Source organism: Amphiprion ocellaris, chromosome 9 (genome assembly GCF_022539595.1).
Source record: "Amphiprion ocellaris isolate individual 3 ecotype Okinawa chromosome 9, ASM2253959v1, whole genome shotgun sequence".
In the NCBI taxonomy this organism is placed as follows: Eukaryota; Metazoa; Chordata; class Actinopteri; family Pomacentridae; genus Amphiprion; species Amphiprion ocellaris.
The window spans coordinates 572981-594595 of NC_072774.1; the positions used below are offsets into that span (position 1 = coordinate 572981).

Genomic DNA, 21615 nt, shown 5'->3' on the forward strand with positions numbered 1-21615 from the left:
TAATTTTTTTCTGCAATTTTTGCACTGTGTTTCTTTTTCTTATCTATTCCTGCACTGCCTTTTTCTTTGGAGCTGCTGTAACGGTGAACTTTCCCCACTGTGGGATCAATAAAGTTTATCCTTATCCTTTCTGACCTTTTTGAGCCCAAACAGCTGATTGATTGCTAATACAGGAAATAATAATAAAACAGAACTCAGTAATTAAATCCTGCATTCATCATTTGGGCCACCTCACAGAATACAAACATTTCCAGCTTCACAAATGTGATTATTTCCATTTTTTCTTTGTTATTTGGTAAAAAGTCAATTCATTAATTAGTTGTCAACTATGAAATTCATCTACAATTATTTTGATAATTAAATCATCCATTTTAATGATTTTATCAACTAAAATGTTGAGAAATCAAATAATTTCAGCTCATTTTGCAGATTGTGAACTCCCTGGGACTAATATTAAAGGACTTTTGGAAATATTTTGAGACATTTAGGACAAATTGTGAGTAATTTAGATGAATCCATCTAGAGAAGTTGATGTTGGGAAATGTTCCTCACTGAGCAGCAGAAAAGAATTTATTTTTTCTACCTGGCAGGAAGTGAGACAGGAAGTGAGGTGATAAACTGCACACACCTGTGTGCTAAGCTAACGCTAACAAAGGTAGGATGGAGAAGTGAGTGAAGAGCTGGAGGAAGATCAGATCTCTGGAGGAAGATCAGATCTCTGGAGGAATCATCCAGTTTGTGTCCATGTTTGAGAATTCTGACCCAGAACTCCTTCAACCACCTCTTTGGCTGCTGGGATGACGGTGGACATCCTGGATCCTGGTCCAGGTAAGTTTTCTTTTGCTCCAGGCTCAGTTTAATATGTTTTATACCTCAGATAACCTCACCAACTCCCCAGTACCTCACAGATACTCTCCCACAACTTTCAGAACTCAACTGAAATGAAGTAAAATGACCTAAAATAATCATTTCTAGAACTGAAGTTACTTAAAAGTATCCTCTCTTTAACCCTCATGTCGTCCTGCAGGTCAAAATTGACCTGTTTTAAAATTTGAAAATGTGGAAAAAATAAATTTCCACAGTGAAACTTCTGATGTCCACATTTTCAACATTTTTGGGAAATCTTTGAACATTTTTTTGGTGGAACAAAAGAAATAAGATAAGATAGATAAGATAAGATATACTTTATTGTCCCCATAGGGAAATTTGTCTTGGACTTGTGCCAAAGTGCCCTAAAAAATAAATAAATAAATAAATGTTTCTGAAGAACATTCACAAAAAAATCAACCAAAATCCAGTGAATTTCACTGGATTTTGGTTGATTTTCTTGTGAATGTTCTTAAAGAAAATATTAGAAGTTTTACTGATATATATGGAATCACTTTAGATATTTTTAGGATTTTTTGGAAGATTTTTATTCATTTTTGGAAAATGTTTACAAGAATTTTCTTGCCAAATTTTGGGATTTTTTTTTTTTAAATAAAACTTTTAAGGGAAACTTTTAAGAAATTATTGGAACTTTCTTCCTGAAGGTTTTGCAAATTTTCATAAATTTGGGGAATTTTTTTGCAGAATTTTTTCCAGACAAGGAAACAATATTTTTTGGTGCCTGTAAATGAGGACAACAGGAGGGTTGACTGAAATGAACTGAAAGACTCGTTTCTATTTTTTGGAACACTTTATTTATAATTTTTTTGTTTCTTTAAATGTACAAAGAACAAACTCCCTTCTAACCCCCATCTCTAGTTTACCTAAAAAAGACAAAGAAAAAACAAAACTCGATAATATTTTTTTAAAAAAGGGATACAATAATCATAACTATCATGACCATGAATATAAGCTGAATGGGTCTATAGACATAGCTAAATGCATTATTATCAGATATTTTATCATTATTATTATAAATCCTTTATATAGACACACACACACACACACACACACACACACACACACACACACACACACACACACACACATATAGAAGAATTTATAATAATAACAATAATAATGATAAAATATCTAATAAAATCTTACAGAAAGTATTAAATTACGTGTTGATTGTAAAAAAATAAAACTTTTTTTTAAAAAAAACTATAAAAACATCCAAAAATGTAAATAATGTCCACGTCAGAAATCTGAGTTTTTACACTTTGACAGTAAAATCACTGCATGACGTCATCTTTAAATGAACCAATCATGTGTGTTCATGTTGTTTTTGTCACAGTTTTTTTTTTTGCCCCTTTGCTGCCAGATTTTCCTCATATTTTAGTGAATTATTAAATGTATTAAATGTTTTAAAGTGTCTCTCATTTGTTGTTTTTTCTGCTTCTGTCGTTTAAATAAAGTTTGATCATCACAGTCTCTCCATCACGCGCTCCCTCCCTCGCCGCGTGCACCGGTGAGTCGGGGATGACGTGCGACCTGTACCTGAGGAGACGCCGGGCACGCGGCCTGGGGGGCCGGATGAGGGGGATTCGGCTGCCATGGCAACAGGCCGGTGAGATGCGCACGTTTAAGGCTCGTTTATTTATTTAATATTTCATTTGCATGCGCCGCGCGCCTCCGTGGACGTGCCCGTTCGACCTCTGAGTGTCGGGAAGTGGGATCGGCGGAAGAACCGGAGAAGCATCAGCACCGGAGAAGCGCAGAATCGGAGAACCGGAGCACCAGAGCACCGGAGACCTTCAACAAGTTGTTTCATTTCCCGAGGAGCGGCTCTGACCACCGGTGAAGGACGCAGCTGCCGCCGGTGTCTGGACACGGAAAGTGGGCAGAAGTGGGACTAACCGGAGAATTACCGGAGAATAGATGAGGAACAACCGAGCAGGGAGCGTCGCACCGGGAAGTCCGTCGTGATGGAGGTTTTCTTCTGACTTCTCTCCGCCCGCCGTGACACGCCGGTTTTCCGTGTGCGTGTCACCGTGAATCAGATTCCGTTTCTTCCCGTTAATAACCGGATCAAGTGTCCTTCGTTCCGTTCCTTCACGCACGATGATTGACGTGGACGCCGACAGAACCGGGTGAGCGAACCGGACGGAGGAGGCAAGCACCGAACACCGACGGCCAGTGAGTGTGGAGCTCCGTTATCTACCGTAGACCGGGAATCCGGTCACAGTATGACAGGCCGGGGAGCGGTGAGGGCGGCTGGGGAGAGGAGAGGGAGGGCCCGGGGCGGAGAGAAGCGTTTCAAGGACGAGGACGGCGGAAGGACGGAGGAACATCTGTAGGAACATCTGTAGGAACATCTGTAGGACAACAGAGGAACATCTGGAGGAATATCTGTAGGAACATCTGTAGGACAACAGAGGAACATCTGTAGGAACATCTGTAGGAGCATCTGTAGGAACATCTGTAGGAACATCTGTAGGACAACAGAGGAACATCTGTAGGAACATCTGTAGGAACATCTGTAGGACAACAGAGGAACATCTGGAGGAATATCTGTAGGAACATCTGTAGGACAACAGAGGAACATCTGGAAGAACATCTGTAGGACAACAGAGGAACATCTGGAGGAACATCTGTAGGACAACAGAGGAACATCTGTAGGAACATCTGTAGGAGCATCTGTAGGACAAGAGGAACATCTGGAGGAATATCTGTAGGAACATCTGTAGGACAACAGAGGAACATCTGTCGGAACATCTGTAGGAGCATCTGTAGGACAACAGAGGAACATCTGTAGGAACATCTGTAGGAACATCTGTAGGAACATCTGTAGGACAACAGAGGAACATCTGGAGGAATATCTGTAGGAACATCTGTAGGACAACAGAGGAACATCTGGAGGAATATCTGTAGGAACATCTGTAGGACAACAGAGGAACATCTGGAGGAACATCTGTAGGACAACAGAGGAACATCTGGAGGAACATCTGTAGGACAGATTAATAACTGTAGGAACATCTGGATCATGGAGAAACATCTGGTGGAACATCTGTAGGAACATCTGGAGGACGGAGAAACATCTGGGGTCTGAGGATGAACTCTGACTAACGGCTGACATTCTTCTGAGCAGCTTCTCTGGGGAGGAGTCACAGCTACCGTCTCCCCTCTCTCCTCCCTCTGGCCGGTGATGGACGGTGTGGCTGGAGGCCCCGGTGGAGGCCCCGGTGGAGGCCCGGGTGGAGGGGACTACCTGCCCTGGAGGAACGGGGACTCCAAGCGGCGCAGTAAGGGCAGCCTGCCGTCTCCGGGCTACCGTCTGTCCCAGGCGTCCCTGGAGGGGGAGCGGGGCTCCTTCGGGGGGGACAGCGGGTCCTCGGGGGGCCGCGGCCGCCGCCTCTCCATCCTGAGCTCCTCCACCCGGGACGGCCTCCCGTTCCGCTCGGCGGGGACCCCGCCCTCCTCTGGCCCCGCCCACCCTCCGCCCCGCTCCGTGGGCTTCGCCCGGGCCGCCCTGGCCTCCACCTCGTCCACCGGGACCGGGGTGGTGGTGGTGGCCGCCGGACCGGAGACCACCATCACCACGGCGGCCGGGACCCCGGAGCCGGGGGGGCAGTCCGGGCTGGGCGGCTTCGGGATGGGGCTGGATGGGGAGGACTTCAGCACCTCCAACCAGAGCACCTTCATCCAGAGACAGTTCGGGGCCATGCTGCAGCCCGGCGTCAACAAGTTCAGTCTGCGCATGTTCGGCTCCCACAAGGCCGTGGCCCTGGAGCAGGAGAGGCTCAAATCAGCCGGGTCCTGGATCATCCACCCCTACAGCGACTTCAGGTAGGACCACACACACCTGGAGCACAACTAACAAAAAATACAACCACATTTAACTGATGTGAGGAAACATCCGACAAAAGATGTGAGAAAAGGTTGAAATAAAGAGATGAAGATCACAGAGAACATGAGGAGGAGAATAAATAGAACGGTGAAGGAGATAAAGTTAGAGGACAGATTCATCCAGAAGGTCAAATTTTACCATTTAAATTAAATAAAATGTTAAGAGCGAAACAACGAAACAAAAAGCAACACAAACATGACACAAAAGCATCAGAAAGAGACAAAACTGTCCTCAGATCTGTTAAGATCCATCCAGCATGGTGAAACATCTTGTACTGATGATGAGCAGAGTAGAGAGGAAACGTGCACATATTCATGTTAAAAATGACTCAACATTTGTCCAAAACAACACAAACTTGTCTAAAATGATTGAAAAAAGTGTCCAAAATGACCACAAAGAGACAAAACTGTCAGGAAAACACATAAAACAACCAAAACAAGACACAAAAAACACGGCAGAAAGGAGACAAATGACAAGAAAGAGACAAAAAAACACCAAAACCGAGGCACAAAATGGTAGAAGATACAAACATGACAAAGACAAGACAAAGCAACGACAAACAGACAAAAAATGATACAAACACGGCACAAAATGATAAAATAAGACACAAAAGCGAGATGTTGGCGATCCATTCAGCATGGTGAAACATCTTTGTACTGATGATGAGTCTGGAGAGGAAACATGGAGATATTTGTATTCAAAGTGACAAAAATGTACAAACTTGACTGAAAAGGAAACAAAAAATAATCCAAAATGACTTCATTTTCCAAAAATGACATAAATGTGCCCAAATGTTATTGAAAAATGACCCAAAACAACCTACAATCTGTTCAAAAATCACATGAAGATCTCCAGGAATGACCGTGATGAGCAGAGCAGACAGGAAACATGGAAATGTCCATGACTGAATGATTCAAATATTGTCTAAAACAACAAAAACACGTCCAAAACTATTGAAAAATGTATTTACAATGTCTCAGTTTCTGCAAAATGACATAAACTTGCACAAACTTATCGAAAATTTATTTTAAAAATTACCAAAAACTGGTCAAAAATGAAAATATACAGATTCAAAGTGATTCAAATTTGTTTTCAAATGACACAAAGTTGCCCAAAAAATATTTTAAAAATGTACAAAATGACTTCAAGTTTGTTCAAAATGACAGATTTTTTTAAGCCAAAATAATCCTGAGAGGAAAATCAAAAGATAAACGAGACACAAGATGCAGAAAATAGGTCAGAAAAAACAACAACATGCCAAAAAATGACTACAAAGAGATGAAATGAAAGGTACAAAATGGCACAAGACAAGAGAAATGAGAAACAGAGCGAGGAAAAAAGAGACAAAATGACAAAAAGGAGACAAAACTGTCCTGAAGAGACAAAAACACGACAAAAATGTGACACAATATGTCTGTGCTGGAGACATAAACGACTAAAACGAGACCTGAGTGTCTGGAGGCTGTAAAATGGAACGATAGTTTAAAATCTGTTGTTCTGTCTCCGTGTTGGTAGAACAGAAACTAAATAAAACCATAAAACCTGACTTATTCCAGTGTTTCAGCTCTGAGCAGCTCCTTTTACAGCTCTGATGGACGTAGAGAATAAAACCAGAGGGGAGGAAAGAAACGGGACACAGCGCCTCCTGCTGCTCAGATTTCTGCTGCTGGAGCTGCTTTAGATGTTTCCTGGAGAACCTGCAGAACCTCCAGACTGGATCCAGCTGCTGCTGAGGATTCTAGAAATGTTGAATAATCAGCTGTAGATAAATATCTGAGTTCACCTGGAGACACTCCTGAAGCTCCGTTAATTATTAATTCTGAACGCTGCTTTCAATTATTCACGCTGAGTTTCTGTTCTGCATAATTCAGTTTCTAGTTAAACACCTGTAGAGGAGTGATGAGGATTTACCTGGAAGGATCCATCCATCAGCAGCGCAGGAGGCAGGAAATACAGAATTAAACTGGAATACCAGAACTAAGCACAAGAACCAGACGCAGAACGACAAGAACCAGACGCAGAACAAAAAGGACCAGACACAGAACGACAAGAACCAGACGCAGAACGACAAGAACCAGACGCAGAACGACAAGAACCAGACACAGAACGACAAGAACCAGACACAGAACGACAAGAACCAGACGCAGAACGACAAGAACCAGACGCAGAACAAAAAGGACCAGACACAGAACGACAAGAACCAGACGCAGAGCGACAAGAACCAGACGCAGAACGACAAGAACCAGACGCAGAACGACAAGAACCAGACACAGAACGACAAGAACCAGACACAGAACGACAAGAACCAGACGCAGAACGACAAGAACCAGACGCAGAACAAAAAGGACCAGACACAGAACGACAAGAACCAGACGCAGAGCGACAAGAACCAGACGCAGAACGACAAGAACCAGACGCAGAACAAAAAGGACCAGACACACAACAACAAGAACCAGACGCAGAACGACAAGAACCAGACGCAGAACGACAAGAACCAGACGCAGAACGACAAGAACCAGACGCAGAACAAAAAGGACCAGACACACAACAACAAGAACCAGACGCAGAACGACAAGAACCAGACGCAGAACGACAAGAACCAGACGCAGAACGACAAGAACCAGACGCAGAACGACAAGAACCAGACGCAGAACGACAAGAACCAGACACAGAACGACAAGAACCAGACGCAGAACAAAAAGGACCAGACACAGAACAACAAGAACCAGACGCAGAACGACAAGAACCAGACGCAGAACGACAAGAACCAGACGCAGAACGACAAGAACCAGACACAGAACGACAAGAACCAGACGCAGAACGACAAGAACCAGACGCAGAACAAAAAGGACCAGACGCAGAACGACAAGAACCAGACGCAGAACGACAAGAACCAGACGCAGAACGACAAGAACCAGACGCAGAACGACAAGAACCAGATGCAGAACAAAAAGGACCGGACACAGAACGACAAGAACCAGACGCAGAACGACAAGAACCAGACGCAGAACGACAAGAACCAGACGCAGAATGACAAGAACCAGACAGAAAACAACACAACACAACAAAAAACAACAAACACAAAACGACGAAAGTGAGAGAAAAGATTTTCATGTTTGTATTACTTACAGGTTTTGCAGTTTTTACCAGTCAAATTAATATTTAGGTAATTATTCGTGATTGAAAACATAAAAGTATTTACAAATTTTCAGCTTTTTAATGTACAGAATTATTCTTCAAATATCAGTAAAATAATATTTTCTATTAAATATTTTATTCAAATAGTAAATTATTTTCCCATTTGAAATCTTAAATGATTTTTAAAATATATTAAAAGCAAATCTCTGTTAAATATTGAGATTTTAATACGATGTGACAATATAATTTTACACTCAATCGGCAAAAATCTGTAAAATAAAAGTAAATAGTTAAAAATTCCAGGTTCAGTTGATTAAAGATTTTTAGTGTTTTTCTCATTAGTGATTCTGCTGAAGAGGTTCGTTAAGAAAAGATGGACCAATCAGAAAACAGAATAAGGAGATAGTTCTGCCTGGCGACAGATTACAGACTGACCAGTTAAATCCCAGCTGCCGTGATGAACTTCTTTAAATCCAGATGCTGCTGATGTTGATGTCGTCCTCGTTAGTCCTCGTTAGTCCGTCTGTCTGGAAGCTCGTTAGGAAGTCACATCTGGACGCGGCGACCCGGGAGCCAATCAGAGGCTCTGGAGAGAACCAGTGTTTGGTTTGTGCAGGTAGCAGCAGGTGGGTCAGAATACTGATGAGCTCTGATTGCATTTCCATTTCCTCAGTGAAGGAGAACAGCTCTGATGGGTTCATTTAGGCTCCTCTGGTTAGTGGAGGAACCATTCCCCTGCCAGAATAAAAGCCCATAATGGGGCTTTTATTCTGGTGTAGAAAACTAAACATAAAAAACTGCTGTATAAAATAAAATAATGATTTAAAAATGTTAAAATTGAAATTAAGATTTAAAAAACTGCTGTACAGAATAAAAGAATGATTAAAAATGTAAAAGTTAAAATAAAACAAGACAGCTGCTGTACAAATCTGGCAATCAGGACACAGGAAAGACTTCCTTTAACCCTCAGATCATCCAGGGATCGGACCCGACACTCTTCCATGTCCTCAATTTAACAAAACAGGGTAAATCTGTAAAATGCAAGAGAAAACAGTCATTTTCCTGTTTTCTTATCCTTAAAATAACTGAACATACTATCATTATTCTTAAACGACGTTTTTGCCAATTTAAGTCCTATAAAAATGATTTACCTTTACTGTCCGACATTGCAAAAGAACAAATTACGGTTTGTAAAAATAGAGATTTCTGATGTGGAATTAATCATTATTTCTGTGATTTTACTAGAAATTATCTGTAATTTAACAAAAGACACAAAACAACAAAAATGAGACAAAATACAACAAAAAAGAGACACAAAGCGACAAAAATGAGACAAACGACAAAAATGAGACAAACGACAAAAATGAGACACAGTTGTTTATTAGATGAATGTTTGATAGAAACCTGCTTCTCTAAACTGTTGTTCTCCATGTTCCTCCATGTCATGTTCCCCCATGTTCCTCCATGTTCCTCCATGTTCCCCCATGTTCCTCCATGTTCTCCATGTTCATCCATGTTCTCTATGTTCCCCCATGTTCCTCCATGTTCTCCATGTTCATCCATGTTCTCCATGTTCCTCCATGTTCCTCCATGTTCTCCATGTTCATCCATGTTCTCCATGTTCCTCCATGTTCCTCCATGTTCTCCATGTTCATCCATGTTCTCCATGTTCCTCCATGTTCCTCCACGTTCTCCATGTTCCTCCATGTCATGTTCCCCCATGTTCCTCCATGTTCCTCCATGTTCCCCCATGTTCCTCCATGTTCTCCATGTTCATCCATGTTCTCCATGTTCCCCCATGTTCCTCCATGTTCTCCATGTTCATCCATGTTCTTCATGTTCCTCCACGTTCTCCATGTTCCTCCATGTTCCTCCATGTTCCTCCACGTTCTCCATGTTCCTCCATGTCATGCTCCTCCATGTTCCTCCATGTTCTCCATGTTCCTCTATGTCATGTTCCTCCAAGTCATGCTCCTCCATGTTCCTCCATGTTCTCCATGTTCCTCCATGTCATGTTCCTCCATGTTCCCCCCATGTCATGTTCCTCCATGTTCCTCCATGCCCCTCCATGCTCCTCCATGTTCCTCCATGTCATGTTCCTCCATGTTCCTCCACGTTCTCCATGTTCCTCCATGTCATGTTCCTCCATGTTCCTCCATGTTCCTCCATGTCATGCTCCTCCATGTTCCTCCATGTTCTCCATGTTCCTCTATGTCATGTTCCTCCATGTTCCCCCCATGTCATGTTCCTCCATGCCCCTCCATGCTCCTCCATGTTCCTCCATGTCATGTTCCTCCATGTTCCTCCATGCCCCTCCATGCTCCTCCATGTTCCTCCATGTCATGTTCCTCCATGTTCCTCCACGTTCCTCCATGTTCCTCCATGTTCCTCCATGCCATATTTCTCCATGTTCCTCCATGTTCCTCCATGCCATATTTCTCTATGTTCCTCCACGGTCCTCCATGTTTCTCCATGTTCCTCCATGTTCCTCCATGTTCCTCCATGCCATATTTCTCTATGTTCCTCCACGGTCCTCCATATTTCTCCATGTTCCTCCATGTTCCTCCATGCCATATTTCTCTATGTTTCTCCATGTTCCTCCATGTTCCTCCATGCCTTATTTCTCCACATTCCTCCATGTTCCTCCACCATGTTCCTCCATGTTCCAAGTTCCTCCATGTTCCTCCATGTTCTCTGTGTTCCTCCATGTTCCAAGTTTCTCCATGTTCCTCCATGTTCTTCCATGTTCCTCCAAATCATGTTCCTCCATGTTCCTCCATGTTCCTCCATGTTCTCTATGTTCCTTCATGTCATGTTCCTCCATGTTCCTCCATTGTTCCTCCATGTTCTCTATGTTCCTCCATGTTCCTCCATTGTTCCTCCATGTTCTCTATGTTCCTCCATGTTCCTCCATTGTTCCTCCATGTTCTCTATGTTCCTCCATGTCATGTTCCTCCATGTTCCTCCATGTTCCTCCATGTCATGTTCCTCCATGTTCCTCCATGCTCCTCTGCATTCCTCCATGTTCCTCCGTGTTCTCCATGCCAAATTTCTCTATGTTCCTCCACGTTCCTCCATGTTCCTCCATGCCATTTTTCTCTATGTTCCTCCACGTTCCTCCATGTTCTTCCATGTTCCTCCACGTTCCTCCATGGTCTTCCATGTTCCTCCATGTTCTTCCATGTTCCTCCATGTTCCTCCATGCCATGTTCCTCCATGTTCCTCCATGTTCCTCCACGTTCCTCCATGCCATATTTCTCCATGTTCCTCCACGTTCCTCCATGCCATATTTCTCTATGTTCCTCCACGGTCCTCCATGTTCCTCCATGTTCCTCCATGTTCCTCCATGCCATATTTCTCTATGTTCCTCCACGGTCCTCCATATTTCTCCATGTTCCTCCATGTTCCTCCATGCCATATTTCTCTATGTTTCTCCATGTTCCTCCATGTTCCTCCATGCCTTATTTCTCCACATTCCTCCATGTTCCTCCACCATGTTCCTCCATGTTCCAAGTTCCTCCATGTTCCTCCATGTTCTTCCATGTTCCTCCAAGTCATGTTCCTCCATGTTCCTCCATGTTCCTCCATGTTCTCTATGTTCCTTCATGTCATGTTCCTCCATGTTCCTCCATTGTTCCTCCATGTTCTCTATGTTCCTCCATGTTCCTCCATTGTTCCTCCATGTTCCTCCATGTTCCTCCATTGTTCCTCCATGTTCTCTATGTTCCTCCATGTTCCTCCATTGTTCCTCCATGTTCTTTATGTTCCTCCATGTCATGTTCCTCCATGTTCCTCCATGTCATGTTCCTCCATGTTCCTCCATGCTCCTCTGCATTCCTCCATGTTCCTCCGTGTTCTCCATGCCAAATTTCTCTATGTTCCTCCACGTTCCTCCATGTTCTTCCATGTTCCTCCATGTTCTTCCATGTTCCTCCATGTTCCTCCATGCCATGTTCCTCCATGTTCCTCCATGTTCCTCTACGTTCCTCCATGCCATATTTCTCCATGTTCCTCCACGTTCCTCCATGCCATATTTCTCTATGTTCCTCCACGGTCCTCCACGTTCCTCCACGTTCCTACACGTTCCTCCACGTTCCTACACGTTCCTACACGTTCCTCCACGTTCCTCCATGTTCCTCAATGCTCCTCCATGTTCCTCCATGCCTTATTTCTCCATGTTCCTCTGTGTTTCAGGTTCTACTGGGACCTGCTGATGTTGCTGCTGATGATGGGGAACCTCATCGTCCTGCCGGTGGGCATCACGTTCTTCAGGGACGAGAACACTCCGTCCTGGATCATCTTCAACGTGGTCTCCGACACGCTCTTCATGGTGGACCTGGTTCTGAACTTCAGGACCGGCATCATGAAGGAGGACAGCACCGAGATCCTGCTGGACCCCCGGTAGGTGGTCCGGTCCGGTACTGCAGTTTAATAGTAGTAGTACATATTCTGGTTAAAATACTGCAGTTTTATAGTAGTAGTACACATTCAAGTTAAAATACTGCAGTTTATAGTAGTAGCAGTACATATTCAGGTCAAAATACTGCAGTTTTATAGTAGCAGTACACATTCAAGTTAAAATACTGCAGTTTTATAGTAGTAGTACACATTCAAGTTAAAATACTGCAGCTTTATATTAGAAGTACATATTCAGGCTAAAATACTGCAGCTTTATAGTAGTAGTACATATTCAGGCTAAAATACTGCAGTTTTATAGTAGTAGTAGTACATATTCAGGCTAAAATACTGCAGTTTTACAGTAGTAGTAGTACATATTCAGGCTAAAAAACTGCAGTTTTACAGTAGTAGTACACATACAGGTTAATATACTGCAGTTTAACAGTAGTAGTACACATACAGGTTAAAATACTGCAGTTTTACAGTGGCAACAAAAAGTACTTGAACATTTTGGAACTTCATGGTTTTCTGTAATAATTAGTCATAAAATTAGATCTGATCTTCATCTAAGTCACAAATATAACGAGTCTAAAATTCTAGCACAAAAAAAATTCATCCAACATTCGTGGAAAAAGTCGGTGAACCGTTGGAGTTTAAGACCTCAGAGAAGCTCAGTGGAGTCAGGTGTCAGCAAACCTGGAGTCTAGTTGAGAAGATAAGTGTGGAGGTGTGGACTGGAGCTACTTTGATGGATAAAAACCAAAATCACTTTTTGAATTTGCTCTGCACAAGAATAATATGTGAACCATTCCTCACCAAAAAGAGCTTTCAGATGATCTACCATCAAGAATGGCTGATTTCCATCTAGCTGGAGAGGGTTACAGAGTGATTCCAAAGACTTTAGAAGTTCTCCAGTCTACAGCTAGAAATGATCTACAGATGGAGAGACTTTGGGACGGACCCTACCAAGAAGTGGACGTCCCGTCAACGAAGACCCATCAATGAGGTAAAGAAAGATCTGAACATGAACTCCCAAGTGAGAATGTGAGGACGTTTGGCTGAAACTCTGCAGAAGTTGGGTGATGCAATGAAATAATGACGCAAAACAGCAGAGCAAGTCCACAACCGAAAAACTAAACCCATCTTCTGGAGTGGCCCATGGGATGGACAGGAGGATTGTATCAAACCGTCATGGTGAATTTACCGTCCATCTACGTTCCAACCCTCACCTATTGTCATGAGCTCTGGGTAGTGACCCAAAGAAGGAGATCACAGATACAAGCATCTGAAATGAGCTTCCTCCACAGGGTGTCTGGGTTCAGCCTTAGAGATAGGGGGAGAAACTCAGACATCCAGAGGGAGCTCAGAGTAGCGCTGCTGATCCTTCACCTCTAAAGGAACCAGCTGAGGAGGTTTGGATATCTGATTCAGATCCTCCAGGGAGACTTCCTTTGGAGATTTTCTGAACACATCCTCCTGGGAGGAGACCCCGGGGTAGACCCAGAACACTCTGGAGGGATTATATATCTCATCTGGCCTGGGAACGCCTCGGGATCCCCCAGGAAGAGCTGGAAAGTGTTGCTGGGAGGAGGAACATCTGGAATGACCTGCTTCATCTGCTGCCTCCACGACCCCAGATAAGAGGAAGAAGATGGATGGATGGATGGATGATGGATGGATGGATGGATGGACAGATGGATGATGGATGGATGGATGATGGATAGATGATGGATGGATGGATGATGGATGGATGGATGGATGGATGGATGATGGATGGATGGATGGACAGATGGATGGATGGATGAATAGATGATGGATGGATGGATGGATGAATAGATGATGGATGGATGGATGGATGGATGGATGGATGGATGCATGGACGGACGGACGGACAGATGGAAAGAGTGGCCCAGTCAGAGCCCAGACCTCAACCCAACAGAGATGCTATGGAATGACTTGGAGAGACACGAGACGTCCAAAGAATATCAGAATATGACGGAGCTGAAGCCATTCTGCAGGAGGAATGTTCTAAACTCCGTCTGAACGATGAGCAGGTCTGATCCACAGCTACAGGAAGCTCCTGGTGGAGGTTGTTGCTGCCAAGGGGAGGTCAAGCAGTTATTAATTCCTTTTTCCACTCTGCCATTCTGAATGTTGATGTTCAATAAAGGACTTGAAAGATCAGAATTATTTTGTGTTTTTATTTTGAACGCATTATATTTGTCAGTACCTTGACTTAGATGAAGATCAGATCACATTTTATGACAAATTATTTCAGAAAACCATGAAATTCCAAAAGGTTCCTGTACTCTTTTTGCCACTGTGAATGCATGAAGGAGTCAACAATAAAAGTCTAATATGAACTCATTAAGGCTAAAGACTCTTTAAAACATAATTTTTCATTTGTACAACAATAATTTTCTGTGTTGAAATGTAGAAATATGGAGATTTTAAAGTGTTTTATTGAATCTGGACCACTTTAGACCAGGTCCAGATGAAAGATGGGTCAGATCTGTAAAAGTCTGTTCTGGCAGCAGGTGGTTCTAATGTTGTGGCTGATCGGAGAACACAACAATGCCTTCAATGAGTCTGTGAGATTTGAATTGAATGTTAAACACTGCAGTTTTTAGTGTAAAACGATGCCAGATGTTGTGTTTTAAAGGAAATAAAAGAGGTTCTGAGATGGGGCCCTGAGGGACACCACGTTAAACAGCTGCCAGGAGGAACCTTTAGGTCTTTACTGGGGTTCTAAGGAAAGAACCTGATGCCTTAGATTTAAATCTGCTCTTCTGGGCGGAGCTTTGTCCCACTGAGTGTTCAACCTGACGGCTCCTCCGTGTTCCTCAGGGCGATCCGGCAGAAGTACCTGAAGACCTGGTTCCTGGTGGACTTCGTGTCGTCCATCCCGGTGGACTACATCTTCCTCATGGTGGACAGTCTGGACTCGGAGGTCTACAGGACGGCCAGAGCGCTGAGGATCGTCCGCTTCACCAAAATCCTGAGTCTGCTGCGACTGCTGCGGCTGTCCAGACTCATCAGATACATCCACCAATGGGAGGAGGTGAGCTGCAGACAGGAAGCAGGAAGCAGGAAGCAGGAAACAGGAAGCAGAATTAAATGAAAGACGTTTTATTAATGCTTTAGTTCACATCCTGCAGTCTGAATCCATCAGAGTTACGGTCCGGAGTCTACATACCCGACCAGACAGTTTCACACTCCTTAGGACACTTTTTAAAGAATCTTTTGGGATCAAATGCATTTAAACAAACCCTCACTTGTTGTCAAACATATTTACAGTATTTTAAAAAATGTAGAATTTTGATGACTTCAATAATCCGCATTTTTTTTGTGAATTTAAAAAAAATAAAATAAAGACAAAAACCCCCGGAAAAGCTATTCTCTCCAAAAAATAAATAGAAATTTTACGGTTATTCACAGTTAGTTTAAGGATTTTAAAAATTTTTATTTCACTTTAGACAGTTTAGCTTCTTTTTTTTTGTAATTTTACAGATTTTTTTGCTTAAAAAATATGGCACTCCTTTGTATAAAATGAGACGTTTACAAAAAATGCTCAAAACTGGTTTAATATTTAATTAATCTCAAGTCTTTTCTGACGAACTGTGTCCTTAAAGGTTCAACAAAGAATATCACTTATTCTAATAATTTTTTTCAATATTCTAATATTTAAAGAGTTTTTTTGATAAAATGCATAAAAACAAACTCTCACTTGCTCTCAAACATATTCACAATATTTTTTTTGTTTTAAATGATGTTTTGAATAATTTTTTATGTAAAAAAAAATAAAAAATTCTCCAAAAGATTGAAATATTCTGTTTTTTACAGTTACAATATTTTTAAAAATTGTAAATTTTGATAATTTTTCTACAGTATTTTTATGTAATTTTTGAAAGATAAAATAAAAACAAAAGAGCAAAGCAAAAGCTTTTCTCTCCAAAAAAATAAACCGACATTATATGTATTATTTTTATTCACAGTTAGTTTAATAATTAAATTTTTTTACATTAGACAGTTTAGTGTCTTTTTTGTAATATTGTTTTTTTTACATATAGCAATAACTTGTACAAAACAAAAAAATGTTGAAAACTCGTTTAATATTTAATTAATCTCGTCTTTTCTGATGATTTTTAAAATAATAATAAAATGTTATTTTTATTTAATTTTAATTTAATTTAATTTTATTAGACAGTTTAGTTAATTTTTTGTAAATTTATAGATTTTTAATTTTTTTAAAATATGGCAATAATTTGTATAAAATTAAAAAATCTAAACTCATTTAATATTTAATTCATGTCAAGTCTTTTCTGATGATTTTTTTAATGATAAAATGTTTTATTTTTATTTAATTTATTTTTATTTTATTTTATTTTATTAGACAGTTTACTGCACAAGCCTAATGAGGATTGTGCGGTGTATAAGTGATGGATGGATGAATAGACAGTTTAGTCAATTTTTGTAATTTTATTGATTTAAATTTTTTTTGAAAATGGCAATTTGTATAAAACAAAAAAATGTAAACTCATTTAATATTTAATTCATGTCAAGTCTTTTCTGGTGATTTTTTAATGATAAAAATGTTAGCGTTTATGTAATTTTTATGTGTTTTTATTTTTATTTCATTTTATTTTATTAGACAGTTTAGTCTATTATTTTGTGATATAATTTTTTTTACATAGAGCAATTATTTGTATAAAACAAAAAAATGTTGAAAACTCGTTTAATATTTAATTACTCTCAAGTCTTTTCTGATGATTTTTTAAATAATAAAAACATTATTTTTATTTAATTTTTACAAATTTTTATTTTATTTTATCTTATTAGACAGTTTAGTCTATTTTTTTGTTTTTTTATTTAAAATATGGCAATAATTTGTATAAAACAAAATAAAGTTCAAAACTCATATGATATCTAATTAATCTACAGTCTTTTCTGATGTCCTTAGTAAAGTTTGAACAGAAAGCATAGTTTTTCGTATCTCTACCTTCTTTGTAAAGACTAAAAATCATCTTCGTCTCTCCGCCTCCTCCAGATCTTCCACATGACCTATGACCTGGCCAGCGCCATGGTCCGGATCGTCAACCTGATCGGGATGATGCTGCTGCTCTGCCACTGGGACGGATGTCTCCAGTTCCTGGTCCCCATGCTGCAGGACTTCCCCTCCGACTGCTGGGTGTCCAAGAACCTCATGGTGGTGAGTCTCTGGTTTAGAACCTCGTGGTGGTGAGTCTCTGGATCTAGAACCTCATGGTGGTGAGTCTCTGGATCTAGAACCTCATGGTGGTGAGTCTCTGGATCTAGAACCTCATGGTGGTGAGTCTCTGGATCTAGAACCTCATGGTGGTGAGTCTCTGGATCTAGAACCTCATGGTGGTGAGTCTCTGGATCTAGAACCTCCCAGTTCAGTCCAGCTGACCCAGTCATTTAAAATAATATGGGTTATTAAGGATAGATTTCATCTTGGATGAAATTTGAGTTGTTTTGTGAAGTCTTTGGACACATTTTTATTTAATTTAGAGACATTTTGAGTCAGTTTTGGAAGAAAATATCTGGGTTTCTAAACATTTTAAACTTATTTTGAAGGTTTTGAGTTGTTTTATGAAGTCTTGAGTCATTTTGAACAAATTTTGAGTGATTTCTGGGGCGGATTTTGAGTCATTTTGGAAAGAAAATGTCTGGTATTCTGGACATTTTTAACTCATGTTGGACTTTTCTTTACTTGTTTTGGACAAATTTGAGGTTATGTTGAAGAAAATATGAGAAATTTAGGACAAATTACAGTAATTTAGGACAGATTTCAAGTTACTTGCGATATTTTTTTTGTAATTTTAGACATGTTTCGAGTAATTTTGGACACGTTTCAAGCCATTTGAATCATTTTCTGAATCATTTTGAAAATTTTTTGGTAATTTATGACATGTTTCCAGTTATTTTTGGATATTTTTGAGTCATTTTAGAGAAATTTCAAATCATTTTGGGCCAATTTTGAGTCATTTTGTAAAGAAATGTGAATTTATTTGTGTATAAATTTTAAGTTAGTTGTCCGGAATAAAGAAATAAAACTAAAAACCAACAGATCCTCTAATTAAAAGGCTCCCACAGATCAGGTGGAGGTGTGAAGGGACGGAAGCAGCCTTGATGGAGAGCTGAGTCATGGCTCTGGCCGGTTGCCGTGGCGACGGTTGCTAAGCAGGTGGATGCTGGTGGGATTTTTCCCCCAGAGGAAGCAGCAGCATCCAGGCAACATTGGACAGGAGGAGAGTTTAATCAGCAGCCTGGAACATTTAAAATCACAAAAGAAACATTTTAGTTTTGGACAAAACTAACGAATCCATCCAGAAAACAAAAAACATGTTGATGATGGAGGAAATAATCCATCTACTGCCATTAAATCTCTGTTATTAACCAACTAACAGCAGGTTTCAGGTTCATTAGTTTGTCTTTAAAATGCCGTCAGATACAAATGATGATAATAAACTGTCTAATTTCTGTGATTTCAGCTCCTTTAATGTGAATGTTTTCAGTAAACTGAAGACCTTTGGACTAAACCAGACATTTATTATATTAGATTTTAAGGAAGTTAATTTTTCTCGTAATTATCTGAGATTTTAAAAGTTTCTAGAAGAAAATCAACAGATTAGAGGCTCAGAATAAAATCACTGCTTATTAAAAATGTAAATCATGTTATGAATCTGTGTTTATGACCTGATGCCATCAATTTAAATTAAAAAAGGATAATTTAGGCCAAATTAGAGGGATTTAGAGACATTTTGAGTTATTTTTGAAGAAAACATCTGGTATTCTTCATGTTTTTAACTCATGTTAGACTTTTCTGACCTTGTTTTGGAAAAATGTCAAGTTATTTTGGAGACGTTTTTAGTCTTTTTTTTTTTTAAAATATGGGTAATTTAGGACAGATTTCAAGTCATCTTGGACATATTTTGAGTTGTTTTGTAAAGTCTTCATCAGTTTGGACACATTTTTTGCTTATTTTGGAATTGATTTTGAGTCATTTTGGGAGAGTTTTGAGTCATTTTGGACATATTTAGGAAAAATTGTCTGGTATTTTGGACTTTTCTTTCCTTGTTTTGGACATAATTTGAGTCTTGAGTTTTGGCTGATTTTGAATTATTCTGGACAAATTTCAAGTGATTTTCGGACACATTTGGAGTCATTTCTTTAAAAATATGGGTAGTAAGGACAAATTTCAAGCCATCTTGGACAAATTTTGAGTTTTTTGGGAAGAAAATGTCTGCTTTTCTGGACATTTTTAAACTTAAGTTGGACATTTCTTTTTGGGTTCAAGTCATTTAAGACAAATATGAGTAATTTTGGAAAGATTTCAGGTCATTTTGGTCAAATTTCAAGTCGTTTTATGAAATTTTTAGCCAGTTTGGACACATTTTTGCTTATTTTGGCTGAATTTGAGTCATTTTGGACAAATTTTGAGGGATTTTAGAAGAAAATGTCTGGAATTCTGGATATATTTTAACTTATGTTGGAATTTTCCTGCTGAATTCAGGTCATTTTTGGACTAATAATAACAATAACAATACCAATAATTGAGGACCGATTTCAATCCTTTTGGACACGTTTCAAGTTATTTTGAAAACATTTCTAGTCATTTTTTAAAAAAATATGGATAATTTAGGACAAATTTCAGATCATTTTGGACAAATTTTGACTTGTTTTGTGAAGTCTTGAGACAGCTTTGACACATTTTTTACTTATTTTGGGACAGATTCTGAGTCATTTTGGAAGAATTTCCAGTAATTTTTGACACATTTGGGAAAAAATGTTGGTATTTTGGACTTTCTTACCTTATTTTGGACATAGTTAGAGTAATTTACAGACATTTAGAATCATTTTGGAAGAAAATATCTGATTTTCTGAACATTTTAAACTCATTTTGGACTTTTCTTTCCTTGTTTTGGACATATTTGGAGTCATTTTGAACACATTTGGAGTCATTTTAGATGTGTGACTATAATCTGAGTGTTTTGCAGCGTTTGTGGTTCATTCTAAACTATTTTTTTTTTTGCTGTTTTGTGCCTCAGAACGACACCTGGGGCGTCCAGTATTCGTACGCTCTGTTCAAAGCCATGAGCCACATGCTGTGCATTGGCTACGGGGCTCAGGCTCCGGAGGGGATGACCGACGTCTGGCTCACCATGCTCAGCATGATCGTAGGCGCCACCTGCTACGCCATGTTCATCGGCCATGCCACCGCCCTCATCCAGTCGCTGGACTCGTCCCGCCGGCAGTACCAGGAGAAGGTCTGGGTTTATTACAGGAAACCAGCAGTCTTTTACAGGAAAACAGTCTAAATTCAGAGATTTAAGGTCCTTAAATGTGAACATTTTCTGGTTTCTTTCCTCTGTGACAGTAAACTGAAGATCTTTGGACTAAACCAGACATTGGAGGAAACTCTGATCCACATTTTTCACCATTTAGAGACATTTTAGAGACAAACAGGGCAGTTTGGTTTGTTTTTGGTGGAAACTACCATAAATCTATATTTTTAAACTTCTCAGGGCAAACACTACAAAATATTTTCTTATTATTTGGATTCTGTTTCCTTGTTTTGTCTCTAAAACGTCTCAGGATGGTGAAAATGTCCATCAGAGTCTTTAAAAGTCTTTAGTTCAACCATCAGTCAGAAACTCGGTTAAATTGAATTAGAGCTGCAATAATTAATTGATTAGTCATCAACTCTGAATTTAATCTGCAACTATTTTACTTATCCATCAGTTTGAGTCATTTTTAAATTAAAAACAGTCTAAATTCTGTGATTTTAGCTCCTTAAATGTGAATATTTTCTGGTTGCTTTCCTCTGTGACAGTAAACTGAAGATCTTTGGACATTTGAGGAAACTCTGATTCACATTTTGAACATTTAAAGATACTATCAAGACCTTAGATGACGGAACTTTTTTTATACGTTCCTGTAATGCAATATTTTAAAACAAAGGTGGAACATTCTTTCTGCAATGTTCTGGGGATGTTTTAGAGGAACACATTGTTGAATGTTCTTCCATGAAGATACAAAGGAAAAATATTCTCAGTGCAGCATTTGGAAAGCGTTCTCAAGACTTTACCGAGACCTTAAAAGATGGTTTTCATACAGAATGTTTTGTGATGTTCCTTTCATGTGAGCTATTAAAGGTGGAACCTTTAGTGTTCTTGTTGAGGGAAGACATTGTAGAACGTTCTTCTATAAAGATGTTTCCACAACAACAAAAGAAGGATGTTCTCAAAATGTCAGGATGCTATGGAGGCCTTGGATGA

General features: G+C 40.0%; 1 protein-coding gene across 1 annotated transcript in view; it reads left to right on the plus strand.

The window, feature by feature from the left end:
* The first annotated feature begins 2412 nt into the window (after positions 1–2412).
* LOC111567469 (potassium/sodium hyperpolarization-activated cyclic nucleotide-gated channel 3) overlaps positions 2413–21615 on the plus strand; it is a 28395-nt gene continuing 9192 nt past the window's right edge. Inside the window, exons 1-5 of the mRNA XM_023268623.3 lie at positions 2413–4716; positions 12110–12316; positions 15161–15374; positions 17361–17522; positions 20386–20604. Coding sequence (XP_023124391.2) covers positions 4076–4716; positions 12110–12316; positions 15161–15374; positions 17361–17522; positions 20386–20604 — 1443 coding nt within the window. The 5' untranslated portion in view covers positions 2413–4075. The remainder of the gene's footprint in view (positions 4717–12109; positions 12317–15160; positions 15375–17360; positions 17523–20385; positions 20605–21615) is intronic.